Raw genomic sequence first — 14168 nt, forward strand, 5'->3', positions numbered from 1 at the left:
AACGAGTTTAAAAGATTGTTCAATCACTTTCATTAACTCCTCATTTAATAAAACAAGCATAAACAAGTTTAGTTTAAGTGCTTAACACAATTTGTTAATTCCCCCATTCACTAATCCTTGTCCACGCTCTTCAATGTTCTGTCATTGTCACACAGGTACTTTCTCTCTCCTCCCACCTCCTCACCTCCCCCTTTCTCCTTCCATTGCTGAAAATTCACAACAATTCATTCAAAATTCCATCGCCATTACTGTACCTTAAACCCTAGCTTAGGGTTTTAGCTTCAATTTGGGGAAAGTTTCAAATTAATTTCATCATCTTCATCAAATCATGTTGTAGTAAGCTTCGAAATTTGATTAATCGGAAGCCATGGTTGATGCTACTGAGATTAAGCTTAAGAAAGTTGCCGTCACTGAAGAAGATGTCTGCACTCTCTTACAGAGGTGTATTTCTCTTTCTCTCTCCTCTTGTTCTTCATAATTGTATGATTTTTGTTGAATTTGATGAAATTCTGATGATAATTTTGGTGAAAAATTAGGTATTCAGCGACAACAGTTTTGTCGCTACTTAGGGAAGTTGCGCAATTTCCAGAGGTGAAAATTGATTGGCAGGCGTTAGTGGAGAAGACGAAAACTGGAATCAAAACTGCTAGGGAGTATCAGATGTTATGGCGTCATTTGGCTTATCGTAAACCCTTGATTGAGAATATTGATCCTGAGGATCAACCTTCGGTTAGTTTGTGATTTATTTCTTGTTTTTGAATCATTATTTTGTTTTTGGGGTTTTTATTTTTGTGAATTTGCACTTTGTATTGCATTGAGATCATGAGATGAATTGAATAAAATCATGATTGCGTTATTTGCCGAGTTTTGAGCAATAGAAATTAGGACATGAAACTTGCCTGGAATCGTTTCGAGTCTTGATGGATAGAAAATCTTGTGAGATTGGGTTTCTGTAAACTTCATCGTGCGAAAGTTGAGCCTGAGTTGAAGTGAAAAGGAAATGATGGATTGATTTGGTTTATTTTTTCGCCAATCTATAGAAGGTTTTGTTTGTATTTGAGGAATCGTGTGTTTAGACTATTTTTGAAAATTTTGTTTTTCTTGCTGACACGATTAATTATAGATGTTGCAGCGTTGTTTAACTTGGATATATTATTGGCTAAGTTATAAAGACATGTTGTGGAAAGACAGGAATTAAGTATCAACCATTTGCAAAAGGTGGGTTAGGGACAAGAACATACATTCTCTACCTCCAAGGGTTGTTATGCCTCATAGAGGATAGCTGGGAATACTATTTACAACACCCTCAAAGTGAATTACCCTTTATAATTTACTGAATGGAAAAATAGATTGGTGAATCCTTTGTATTATTAGCCACTCCCCCAATATATGTCAAACATAATAAGAATAAATTAAGGAATAAGAAAGTGTAATGTCTGGGTCCCTAATTTGTATTGGCAGCAAGTGTTAATAATAAATGACGTTACATTGCATGACATGTCCTATGTAGCATCATAAGCATTCTATTTTTTCATGTTTTCCTGGTTTCAGATAAACATTTTATAGCTTAATGGAGATGCCAATGCATACAGGATGATGATAGTGACCTGGAATTTGAATTGGAAGCATGTCCCCCAGTTAGCAATGAAGCTGCTACAGAGGCTTTGAACTGTGTAAAGGTTAGATTCAACATAAATTACATAGTAATGTCAGATTTGATTTTATTTGTCTTTTTTAAGCTATTTATATGCTGGTAATGGGTTCTTTTCTTAAGTCTTAGCCTGAGTGGGAAATTGGCTAGCCATATTAACCGTCTGTTTTTAGATGTCTGCCTGTCTGAATTTAGATCTCTCTTCTCTAGTTTATTAAAACAGATGATGCAAACTTTATTCTATGTAGTTTAAGTTTGGAGATTGGCTAATGGTCATGTGTTAAAAAATGATTCAAATATAATTTGGATATTGGATCATGCTCTTAGGGATACATAGTTGTTTAAAGATAGAATATACATTCTTGAAGCCAAGCAAGCTTTGCTCTTATCAATTAGGGTTTGGCTCACTTGGTAAGGTTCTTACCTCATATCCTTGGGGTTTGGGGTTCAAATCTTGCCAAGCAAGAGTGGTTGTGGCCTTGTGGGTAGGGATTCCCTTACCCTCCTTTAGTCCCTTCTACTCTCAAGTGCCCAACCCACAAATACTGGACTAAAATAACATCTGCGAGAAGGTCACCTCATATCCTTGGGGTTTGGGGTTCAAATCTTGCCAAGCAAGAGTGGTTGTGGCCTTGTGGGTAGGGATTCCCTTACCCTCCTTTAGTCCCTTCTACTCTCAAGTGCCCAACCCACAAATACTGGACTAAAATAACATCTGCGAGAAGGTCAGGTGAGCAAGCTTTGCACTTGCCTAGTAAAGATCCACCCATTCTTTACTTTGCATACACCACTAAATTGCCACATGAATTGGCTTCCACCATTTAGGAGTTCCTAGCTTTTGAAATCGTAATCTTCCCTCTCCAAGCTACAGTACCACCTTCAGCCTTACAGGATTTTAATAACCAAACATCCTGTATGATACTTCCCTCTTACTGCTTTAAAGAAGAGAGCCATGGTCATTGGAGCCCCAATATTGGCTTTTGTGTTGATATGTTTTGCTACTGTATCCAACCGATTCTCATTAATATTCAATTTTGCTAAACATATTCCAAAAAGTTGGATATTAGCAATCTTAACCTAGTCATTCCTGGCTAAAACTGAATTATCTAATTTTTCGAAAGCGAAGGCCCTCCTGCATCACATTCAATGTTTCCTGGATCTAAATCTAATACAAACGAATGGAATTTGATCGCTTGAATCTGCTTCATGAAGTTACAGAGCGGAAACATCATGAGTGAGATTCAAAGAAAAGGCCAAACTATGTAACATGGTTGCAGGGATTCAATCTCCATGTTCATGGCATGCTTTATGACAACAACTTACTAACTGTATTATATATGGAGTAGGCACGCTCAACCTCGTCCTTCCAATACAAAGTTTGTTCTTCATGCTCCAATTTGTTGGGCAATGTCAACTTTCTAGAATATTTAGAATTCACTCATCATCAAACATGTTGTCTCCTTGTTATTATGGGATCCAACAAAGGCAGAGTATATGACTTGCATTCCGTACTTAAAATCTAAACAACACATTCTGGATTCAGGAATATGAACAACACAGTAATCCTCATTCGTCAAGCCATAACTGCTTAATTGAATTGGAGCTTGTCGAGCAACCTGATATTTTAAAATAGTGTATTACACCTGAAAGAGATTGCTCAAATATGGGGATAATCAGAAAACTGATTCACTTGGCACTGTGGCTGTAGTGACTTGTCACCAAGAGCGAGCCAGAGGATAGTTGATTGCTCTGTGGCAGGAGCTCGAGAAGTGAAAGGCTTTGTGCTTAACCAATTTCTTTTTAATCAGCTCTGACCAGGAGAAAATTAATGGTGGATTGATGGACTATTAAAGTATGATGTTTTAGGTTTCATTGACTAGTTCATGGATTTGTTATGGGTCACTAATTGTAACATCAATTTCTGCTGCAATATATGTGATGCTGCTTCTATATCTTAGTCTGATGCATAAATTATTACCATATTGCTTGTCTTATATGCTGATTAGTTTGCCTGCTTAGGTGCTTGCTTCTGGATTGGCTAACGAGTCTAGTATCCCCAACAGCTCAAGTGTGGAGGGTAGGGCACTTAATATCAATTCATCACATGTTTCTTCAGAATTTCCCCAAGCTTCAGGAAACTTTGGCGAAGGGCTGGATGCAAATGGATTACCAATCAATCGGAAGCGAAGAAAACCATGGTCGGAAGAAGAAGATCTAGAACTGATTACTGCCGTACAAAAATTTGGTGAGGGAAGTTGGGCGGCTATCTTAAAAGGAGAATTCAAGGGGAATAGAAACGCTACTCAGCTGGCTCAGGTTTTGTTAACGTTACCCTGTTTTTATTTTATTTTATTTATGTATTTTATTTGTTTCATGCTTTGCCAGTAGTAATGATGAATTTTAAGTTTATGACAAGAAAATTTTATGTTTGTTCTAAAATGTTCTGTCTCAAAGGAATAACAGTCATTATGTGTGGTTTTGCACATAGGCAGACTTATAGGTATGGCACAAAAATGTTAGGATAAGGCAAAGCGCTGAATATTTGAGACTTGACATTCATGGTGGGATGGTGAACTTATATCTTGGCTGAAATTTATTTATTTATTTATTTATTCATTGCTAAGTTTGCTAGATTTGTTTACATTAGGTTGAATATTTCAAACAAGCTTTTAAATTGTTGTCTTGCACCTCTTCTCTTGGAAGAAATGCAAATGTCTTTTTGAAATGCTGTATATCAGAGTTGCCTTGCGTGTGCAGAGGTGGAATATTATTAGGAAGAAACAGGGAAGCTTAAATATTGGAGGGACCAAAATAGCTAGCCCACAACCTACGGAGGCTCAGCTGGCTACCCGTCGTGCTCTTGATATGGCTTTCAAGGACAAGCTCTCAACTGGTTGTAGCACTGGTATGATCTTATTTTTTTTGTGCATTTTATTTTGCTCAAGTATATGGAATTTCCAGTTTTGTGTTGTTATGTTATCTACTACTGTTTTTTATGAGAACTTATGTAGCTATTTCACCATCACTAATTCCCTACTTTGTGTTCATACATATTAATACCATAATCATGTAAGACTTCGATCAATCTGACAATGTCTTTGAAGTCCCTTATAGGCTTATGGAGCATTCAGTTATCATGTTAATTTAGGAAGTGGGTTTTTCCTTTTTCCTTCACATTTTTGTTGTTGTTTGAGTCTCAGTTCCTTTATCAACAACTTTTGAAGCCTTTTCAAAGTGTTTCATATGCTTTTCATCATGGGATATGATAAAGTACTGAAGCATTTCATCAAATTTAGTGGGATATGATTGAAAGCGCAGGCTCCCCATTTATTCTAACTTTGGAAATCATGCTTGATCTATTTTTTCGTCATTTGCTGTCCAAGGGCCTTATTGGTAATAGTTTAGGTTAACTTGTCTTAATCATCTTGGTTTGGCTGTGTTTTTCTAATGAATACTTTATTCTTTCCCCAAGGTCCAACAAGCAAAACACAGTGAAATCTATATCGAATATTTTTGTGTGTTAATATAATTCTCCCTATATTTTTTTATTAGTTAATAATTTTTTTAGGGATAAGGTCTTACGTTTCATGGAGGTCTCATTGATCGAAATATAATTTGTGCTGAAAAATGAAACAATTAATGCTTGCAGAGTTGCAGGACATCCTTTAATCTTCAACAAGATGATTTTAAAAAGCCTTAAAGATACTCTTCCTTTGTGTAACCCCCCACCTTCCTCTCCCTCTAATTATTTTTTTTTTTTGTTTTTGACAGGCTCTCCCTCTATGATTTTAAAAGCCTTAAAGATACACTCCCCCCCCCCCCCTACCCCCACCCCCATCCTCTCCCTCTAATTCTGTTTTTTTTGTTTTTTTTTTTTTTTGACAGGCTCTCCCTCTATGAATTTAAAAGCCTTAAAGATACACTTCCTTTGTGTATTCACCACACCCCCCGGGGGGATACACATTACACCACAATTTTGAATCTGAACACCCCCCCCCCGCTTTTTTCCATGCCCTCTCCTTTTCTTCCTGTCGTAGCGTTCCTTTGTTTATTATATTTTCCGACTGGTGATAGCTTGCTCTCTCTCTCTTTTTTTTTTTTTTTTTTTTTTTTAATTTTTATTTATTTATTCTCATTTTGTAGTTGGCAATGCACCTGCTGGAACTACTTCACCTAAAATAAGTGTCTCAAAAATGGACTTGCCAATTACCGGAGCTTCTGTTCCATCATCCCAGCCACAGTCCTCGCCAGTCACCTGCATAACTTCATCTGTGCCGAAGGCTCGGCCTCAGAAAAAGGTAGCTCAACCAAGTGTCAGTACTGATTCCATTCAAGCTACTGCAGTAGCTGCAGGGGCCCGAATTGTCAATCCCTCAGCTGCTGCATCTATGTTCAAGGCTGTACAGTCAAAAAAAGCATTGCATATAAGAGGGGGTGATTCTTTAATCAAGACTTCTGCTGTGGGGTGTTCAAGCCCTCTGCCTCCCAATGTACATTTTATACGCACTGGGTTATCTTCGACACCAACTTTCACGGCTTCTGCAGGAACTGCATCCTGTGTTGCAGGGAAACAAGCCAAGGGTAATGGTGCAATAAAGCCCCCTGTTCCTCCAGCTGCAGTATCTCAGCTTCCGAAAGCAAGAACCTCATCTGCTGTAGGAATGGAGCGAACTACTGCTGCCCAACAGATAGAAAATAGAACTTCAACTGCAGTAAATGTTCAAGGCTCAGATACTAAATTGACCAGAGTCCAAGAAGATAATGCTTCCCTTCCCCAATGTTTGCCGGACTCATCAATTGATAAGGGCCTGGCAACATCTACTGGTGCAGATGTGGGTCTTAGTAAATGTATGGTCAATATTGGCAGTTCTCAATCTGCAAATGTAGCCAGGAATGAAGTTGAAGATGATGCTTGCATGAAGATCTTTGAAAGTTCAGCCCTAAAAAGTGATAACGAGAAGCTCTCTGCCGTTCAGAATCTTCAAAGTGGTACCTCAGGTGTGAAAGGAGCACCTGACGTTCCACCAAGCAGGATTGTTGATGAGGGTGCTGAAAAGATGGAGGTTTCAACAGAAGTATCGGTTAGTGTCGAAATATCTAAGCAAACAAACTTATAGTACTGTGGTTAGGTCTATATATGTAAATGTCTGCCTTTTTTCTCTGCTTATTGTTGTGTCAGTGTTTATAAATAGTGGTTCTAGTTCTGTTTGGCAACTGTTCTATACTTCTATGCGAAACATTACATTGTAATTACATTTGTGTATGATCATAAAGTCGCCACTTTCCTCTAATCCTCTGGTTGCAAAGAAATCAACTCCCCCCCCCCCCTCCCCACCCCCTTGCTTTATTGTTTTTTAAAGCATGAAATCATAAGTTTTTGCTATATGAAGGTTTGGGGGAGTATCTAAAGCTCAAATTACAGTACAAGAGATGATTTTTAAAGATTAATAAAATTCCTTTGTTGATATTTGTAAATGTTGAAGAAAGTACAGTATTCTATTGTAAATTATCTAGCAATGGACTATGTTGAACGTTAAGATAATGATCTGTTTGTGACACAAGCAAACATTGATTGTGTTGGTGGTTTCTTATACTTTTTAAGCTTCATTCCGAACAGAAATGTTTGCAGTGGGATTCTTGGCTTGATCGGTGGATTTGTTACACAACCCTTTGAATTAGAGAGACGAAGCTCTTTGTCTAACTTCACCAGTGCTTTCCCAATCTCAAACTTGAGTGCTTTGACACGGTTAACACCGGCTTGTAGTTCCTCAGCAACCTTGCTGTTTTCATGCTTCATATTAAGAATCTCTCCTTGGAACTTGGCTGATTGATAATCACTTAAGCCATTCTCTTCTTTGGAATTGGTTTTCCATAGTTTTGTGATCTCATTCTGAATGTTGTTCAATGAGGAGAATCTACTTCGTAGTTCCTCCTGAAATACTCCACTATGTTCTAACCATAAAGTAAGTTCAGTCTGTATTTCTCTCAAATGTTTGTATAGAGGTCTAGCATCTGATTTTGCTTGATGTTGGGCCCTATCACATGCTCCGTTTTCCTGAGGCTGCTTTAACTTTGCTAACTCTGCTTGCAGGTCTGTGATTGAGGTCTGGAACTTTTGAATCTGGTGAAACGCGGTGCTGAACCTTAACCAAAAATCAAGGTTTGCCTCTAGTAAATTATCAAGCTCTGAACGGAGCCTGCCTTCAGTTCTCGAAATTGACCTTGTCTTAGTAACAAGGTTTATTCTCTTTACTAATTCTGTACAAGGTGAAGCTATGTTCTGATATTCATTTTCGTTATCTTCAACTGCTTCATTGATAATAACATCTTCTCCATACAAATGATAGAAAAGTGGCTTCCTCTCTGGTTCAGTGCTATGAGAGGAAGGTCCCAAATCATGAATTTCCTTTTTTTCGCTCTGATCTTCCGGTTTCATGCCACCATGTTCTTCCAGCCATAAATCCGTATTCCCATCTCCGTTTCCTTGAAGAGCGCTAAGCTTATTTCGTAGCATTTGAATTTCCTCATCCTTAGCTGCAACTGTATTTCTTAATTCCCTCACATGACTTGCCAATTCAAAAATATTGTCTCTGTGCTTTTTCTCCATCTCACTAAGCTTAATCTTTATGTCTTTGTAGTCCCTGAGGATTATACTGTATTCTTCTACCAAAATCCTCTCTCTTTCCTCCATATTGTTCATGTAGAGTTGCCTCCAATTAAGTCCATCTTCTTCGCCTATTTGTATTTCCGTTTCAACAGTACTTTCTGCGGTCCTTGATATGTCTTGCTTCTCTTCCTCTTCTTCCACCTCTTTCATCTCATTTTGTGGCTCAGTATCACTACTATAACTCTCCTTTTCATCATTGTTTTCTCTGATCTCCTCTTTTTGTTCTTCTTCTGCTTCTTGTTCAGATTTTCCTTCATTGGAGTACTCAACCCCTTCATATGGCTTCACATCGTGCAATTTCTCCTGAAGATGGTCAAGTTTGCAACTAGCCCCTGTAATTTCTGCATCAATACTGCTATTTTTATCTGCAACTACTTTGTTATAGCTTTTAACTTTGATAAGCTCTTCTTCCAATTCTCTCAACCTATTTATCATTACAGAATCTTCCTGCAGTCGCTGTTTTTGCTCTTCTAAGCTCTCAATATGCTCCAAAAGCCTATCTATCTCTTGTCTTAGTCTCTTCACCAGGGCATTTTGGGAACAAACTGTAGCCTCCAAACTAACTACTTTATCTACTAGATTATCAATCTTCTCAGCCATCTCTGGCTCAGTGAAAGCTGTGCTAGAATTCAGTTTCAATTGCGCCCTTATATTCTCCCGTAGTGCATCCACATTATCTGTTTCATCCTCTATCTCAATACTAACAATTGTTTCTTTCAAGCTTGATCCCATCATCGAACCTTCTTTGGAGCTCTCTTCATTCTGTCCACAGTATTTTTTTAGAGCTTCAATCCTGTCGTGAGCTTCTTTGATTCTGTTGTACTCATCCTTCACCTCATATATTGACTTTTCTTGTTCCTCTTGCAACTTGGCTAAGGCCTTGGCGCACGACCTTAGGGCAGATCCCTCCATCAGATTACGTGCCTCATATTCTTCAATGACCGCACCAAACCCAAACTCATCCTGCAAATTGCCAATTTTGGTCTGTGAATCAGTGATCTTACTCTCAAGCTCTAAGAACTTTGCCAGTGCATTCTCGTACGAGCTCTTCATAAATTCCTTCTCTGTTTGCATGATCAAAATCTCTTTTTCATAGGTGTCGATTTCTTTGAATGCTTCTTCCTTGCTTAGCCCTGAATTGGCAGTCAATACAGTGCCTGAAGTAGTGAGATTTTTTCTGAGCTGCTCTCTCCTTGTGGCCAACATAGCTTGTGCTTTGGCATTAGCCATCCTAGGAGTGGGAAGTTTTGGAGGTTTTGGCAAATTTTTAGGGGGTGAGTTTCTCATCGATATGCTATCAGGGGAAGGAGAAGTAGAAGTAGAGCCTGCTAAACTGTCTTCATCATCGCTTTCCATAGATAATTGGACTTGTTCGGGGAAAGCAGTGGCAATGGTTCTGTTAGCAGATTGTAGATCCTTTGATAAGTGATCAAACCTCTCTGCTAAAGCTCTATATGCTCTATATGACTCTTCTACAGAACCTACCAGCTCTGGCCTCTTTTTGTAGTACATTTCGGCCCTTTTCGCAAATGAGTCTCCCTCTTGATCTATGATCTTCAACATGAACTGTACCTTCTCCTCCATATCTGAAACAACAACAGAGTTGTCACTTGTCAGTACATTTTCCTCCCTATTCTATATTTGTCACTTTTTAATGTGCATTTCGATGTGTACAAGTAAAAACTAAATTAATGTTCATAACCAAAAACAAAAATAAAGAAAAAACAATATTTGCTTGATTTTTTAAGTCCCACAATACCTTGAAAATTTTATGCTATGTAAGTGGACCGGAGGAATGCATAAATGAATAACCTAGGTCTCTTGGTTGTATTGAATTATGGAATAGGTTGAATTGATACCTAGGTTGTATTGAATTATGAAATAGGATGAAATGGATGCACATTGAAAGATTTGATAACATCACAACATACATTCCGTGCAATGAAAAATAAAATTCCGAAATATCTATTTATTTTACCATTTACTATCCTATAAACAATAATATCTTATTAACCCGCTTTAATTCTCAATCAATTCAAAATAACTTCCTGATAAGCAAAAGAAACAATATTAAGTTACTCCCTCCGTCCCTAAATTACATTCTTCCTTTCTATTTTTGGTATTTCAAAATTACATTCCTCCTTTCTATTTTTGGTAAGTTTTTTTAGTAAATCAATTCTCTTTTTCTGTTTTATAATTAATGCTTTCTCACTCATCCTTACCTAATCTCACTCATAATCCTTGTGCCAAATTACAATGAATATGATTGGTTAAAAATTTTCAATTAGAAGTATGTGATTGGTCCTTTTTTTTGCAAAGGATTGATGACATGTCATGAGTAATAACTAATCTATCTTTGTACTTCCCATTGCATTATCTAATTATTGTTATTTGTCTTATTCTTCCCTTCTTAATTCCCGTGTAAATTTCCAAACAGGAATGTAATATAGGGACGGAGGGAGTATAAATTAGGCAACAATATTAACTTCCTTGATGATAATAAATTATAAGGAGTATTAATCAACTAATTGTTAGAAAGGTAAAAATTATTGATGATTAACCATAAACAATTTCAAACTACGTATTAGAATAATAGGCCACATCAACTTTTATGGTAAAACTTTTTTAGCAATAACATAAAATCCCACTAAAGGCACTAATATATGAAGCATTAACTACGAAAATTCTATTGATGTTATTTTCGCATTATAATACAATAAAATAATTTTCACATTATAATACAATAAAATTTTGACAATTTTATGATCAAAGTTGACCGGAAATCAAATATGGCCATTTGAAAGAGGAAAAAAAAATAAAGCGAAAGAAACTAGCCTTGAAGGTTTTGCTCTAGCCATTTTGACTGTTTGGTTCGAATATGGCTAGCCCACCACCATGAATATGCACTTGTTGCTGCCCTATGCAGCATCGTTTCCTTCGTGTGTTGCTTCTCTCTGTTTAATCTTTTGTTTTCCCCTAGATATCTTGATGTTTTTATGAATCAATGACAATTATGTTCAAAGAATAATTTTGTGAATTTTCTATGTCAAAATAATAAAAAATAAAAAGAAAAAAAAGAAAAGAAAATTTCAACATGTCAAAGAAAATGCACACAATTTTTGTGCTTGTGGATTTTACCTTAAACTTGGAAGGGAGGACATATCGCCTTATTTTTAGGGAGAGCCATAAGATAACAGTGAGCTTCCCTTGGGTATTTAATTGTTTTTTATTATTAATCTTTGTAACTATTTAGATAAATTTGACGCTTTGACTTGTTATTAAATATGCTGTAAAATTGACAGATTATCCTCTATAAAAGGATAACTCGATCTATGTTCTAGTTGATTTTAATATCTAGTTTATCTACAAATATTGTCTCATTTAGGATTTTGTACTAGTTGTGTCAAAAAAAAAAAAAAAAAAAAAAAAAAGGATTCTGTACTAGTCCAAAGCGTACTGGCTGCAACAAGGAGGGTTAAGGTCTAGCGCATACTCCTATATGCAATGTTTGCATATAGGATGACAATGTAGTAATAAAGTTAAAGTTGTAGTGGGAGTATAAAGTATCATTTAATAGGTAAATAGTACCATTAAATGTTGTAGTAGTATAAATATTATGTTGATAGTACAAATATGTAAATGGTACATCATATGGAGTAATATTACACTACTGTGAGATTTAATAGTACTACTAAGACATAATGGTACAATATACATGTATAACAGTATAAAAAGTGTTTTTAAAAAGTACTATTCTGAATGCGTTTTTCCACTTTTGCCCTCCTATATTGCATATAAGAATGCATATAGGGACAATGCGACAAGATGCACCCAGCAAGGATAACAAAAACATTTTTAAAGCATTTTTAACATGACATTTTATCCCATGCAACAACAATTTTACAGTTTATACATTTACGACAACAATTGGGAGGGAATTGGAACCTAACCATTCAGATTTGATCCTCGAATCCAAATTAGGCCAAAGGATGAACCGGGTGGAACACCGAAAAACAAAGCATATATGATATTTTGAGAATGAGGTAGTAAGGTATAACTCAAGTAGTGGTTAGAGTACCCCACGTGATCTTGAAATTGATTCTCATCACCCACCCTTGTGATTAAAAAAAAAAACCATTTATGACATTTTAAAAGCATAATTATTTTACTCCGTATTAAGTATTTCCTCCTAAATAAATTATATGTCCATTTTCTCTTCATTAGACCCATCTCCTTCACCAAAAAATTAAATGAATTCCAATTCGATTTTTGTGCTTGATGTTTGTATTGCATGTTGGATTTTAATTGATAATAGTCTATACATATGATGGAATTCTTTCACGAGATAAAATCGGGTATTTTATATCATACTGTATAATTCAACTTTTTTTTTTTTTTTTTTTTTTTAAATCTCTGACTTAAAGTAATTGTTGTGTGTAGGAAAATGGGTCAGCTTCAAATACACCAAAAACAATTCTCAACAATCAAGATCATTTTGCTATGATGTGCTTTTGCTTGAGCAGGTACAGTATTTTAGTTCTTTAACATTTTTATGTTGTTCTTCCGATCTTAGATTTGCATCTATTAGCTTTTATTTGATACAAGTATTTAATTATGTTGATATTCGATAGTTCATTGTTGGAAACAGGGTGTTGCTTTAACTAACATATTAAAGGACAAATTAATAGAGTGTGAGGGATAACTCCGTTGGTTAAAGAATTCATCTCGGGGTTGTAGGATTAAATCTCATCTTTATACTACATGTTCCTCATCTTGTAAAGAGAGAGAAAAAAAAAAAAAAAAAAAAAAAACTAAGTATGAGCTTAATGCCACCACAGTAGATGAGCTTATTACATTAAAAATTGGCAACAAAAAAAATAGAAGAAACACCAACATTTAAAAGTACTCCCTCCGTTTTTAAATACTTGCTTAATTTTTCAATGCGCGGAGTTTTAGGATAAATTGAAGAAAATAATAAAATATGGAGATAGTGGGGTTGGTAGAAGAATAAAAAATTATAAAAGGTAAAAGTAGGGGAGAGAATTGGAGGAGAGAGAGTATATGTTGGGACCACTAGGTGAGAGAAATTATTTAAATATTGTAAAAACTTTTTAAATAAGGAAATGGAGGAAGTATTTAAAAATGGCCCAAATAAAAAGTGGAGCAAGTATTTAAAAATGGAGGGAGTGCAATAAAGCAACATTAAGGTATTTATACGAATTACTGTACTATGGCCTTAGCTGTGGGTGGTCTACTCGTACGTGGTCTTTCCAAGTCAGGGGTGGGTGGAGACATTTTGTCAAAAGCCACACGTAAAAAGAGAAGGAAGATCCGTTAATAACGGAGCAACTTGCTAATTGTGTCAGTAATTTTATTTTTAATTTGAGGGAAACTGTGTCATTATTTTTAATTTGAGGGATACTGTGTCATTATTTAAGCAAATGAATAAGAAAAGACTCATTATTATTAGTCAAATACTCGTCGGTTTAAAAATTAAAACTCTGACCGGCTTGGCAACGTAAACAATAGCAGATGATGCTCGTTTTCCAATTTTGGCAGTAGTACAAGTGTGTAATATGAGAAAGTATTAAATGTAGGTGTTTTAGTAAAATTATGTAAATATTAAGAATCGAAATATTAGGTATAGATCCAACATTTTTGGGACATCAAAAGAAATAATACATGCATTAAGCAGAGGAAAAGTTAGCTTAATTGCAATAATTGAGTCCTACATTGTGACTATCATATGACATGACTTTTATAAGGTAAGGATATAAAAGCCAAGATTTAGATTTGTCTATGCTTTTGTAATATCAACTTTTTATAAACTACTTCGTTTAAAGGTCAAAA

At 35.9% G+C, this 14168-nt stretch overlaps 1 protein-coding gene and 1 pseudogene across 1 annotated transcript; one reads left to right on the top strand and one right to left on the bottom strand.

Annotated features, from left to right (window-relative positions):
• The first annotated feature begins 94 nt into the window (after window positions 1–94).
• On the top strand, window positions 95–6942 carry LOC145614789 (uncharacterized). The gene is made up of 6 exons (XM_081669853.1): window positions 95–441; window positions 537–729; window positions 1593–1679; window positions 3671–3967; window positions 4409–4556; window positions 5795–6942. Exons 1-6 carry the CDS (start codon window positions 368–370, stop codon window positions 6766–6768), a joined length of 1773 nt encoding a protein of 590 aa, XP_081525979.1. The 5' UTR covers window positions 95–367; the 3' UTR covers window positions 6769–6942.
• Window positions 6943–7184: 242 nt separating this feature from the next.
• On the bottom strand, window positions 7185–9904 carry LOC145613594 (protein NETWORKED 2A pseudogene; annotated as a pseudogene).
• Between the last annotated feature and the right edge of the window lie 4264 nt (window positions 9905–14168).

This window comes from Chenopodium album, chromosome 25, assembly GCF_948465745.1.
Source record: "Chenopodium album chromosome 25, dcCheAlbu1.1, whole genome shotgun sequence".
In the NCBI taxonomy this organism is placed as follows: domain Eukaryota; kingdom Viridiplantae; phylum Streptophyta; class Magnoliopsida; order Caryophyllales; family Amaranthaceae; genus Chenopodium; species Chenopodium album.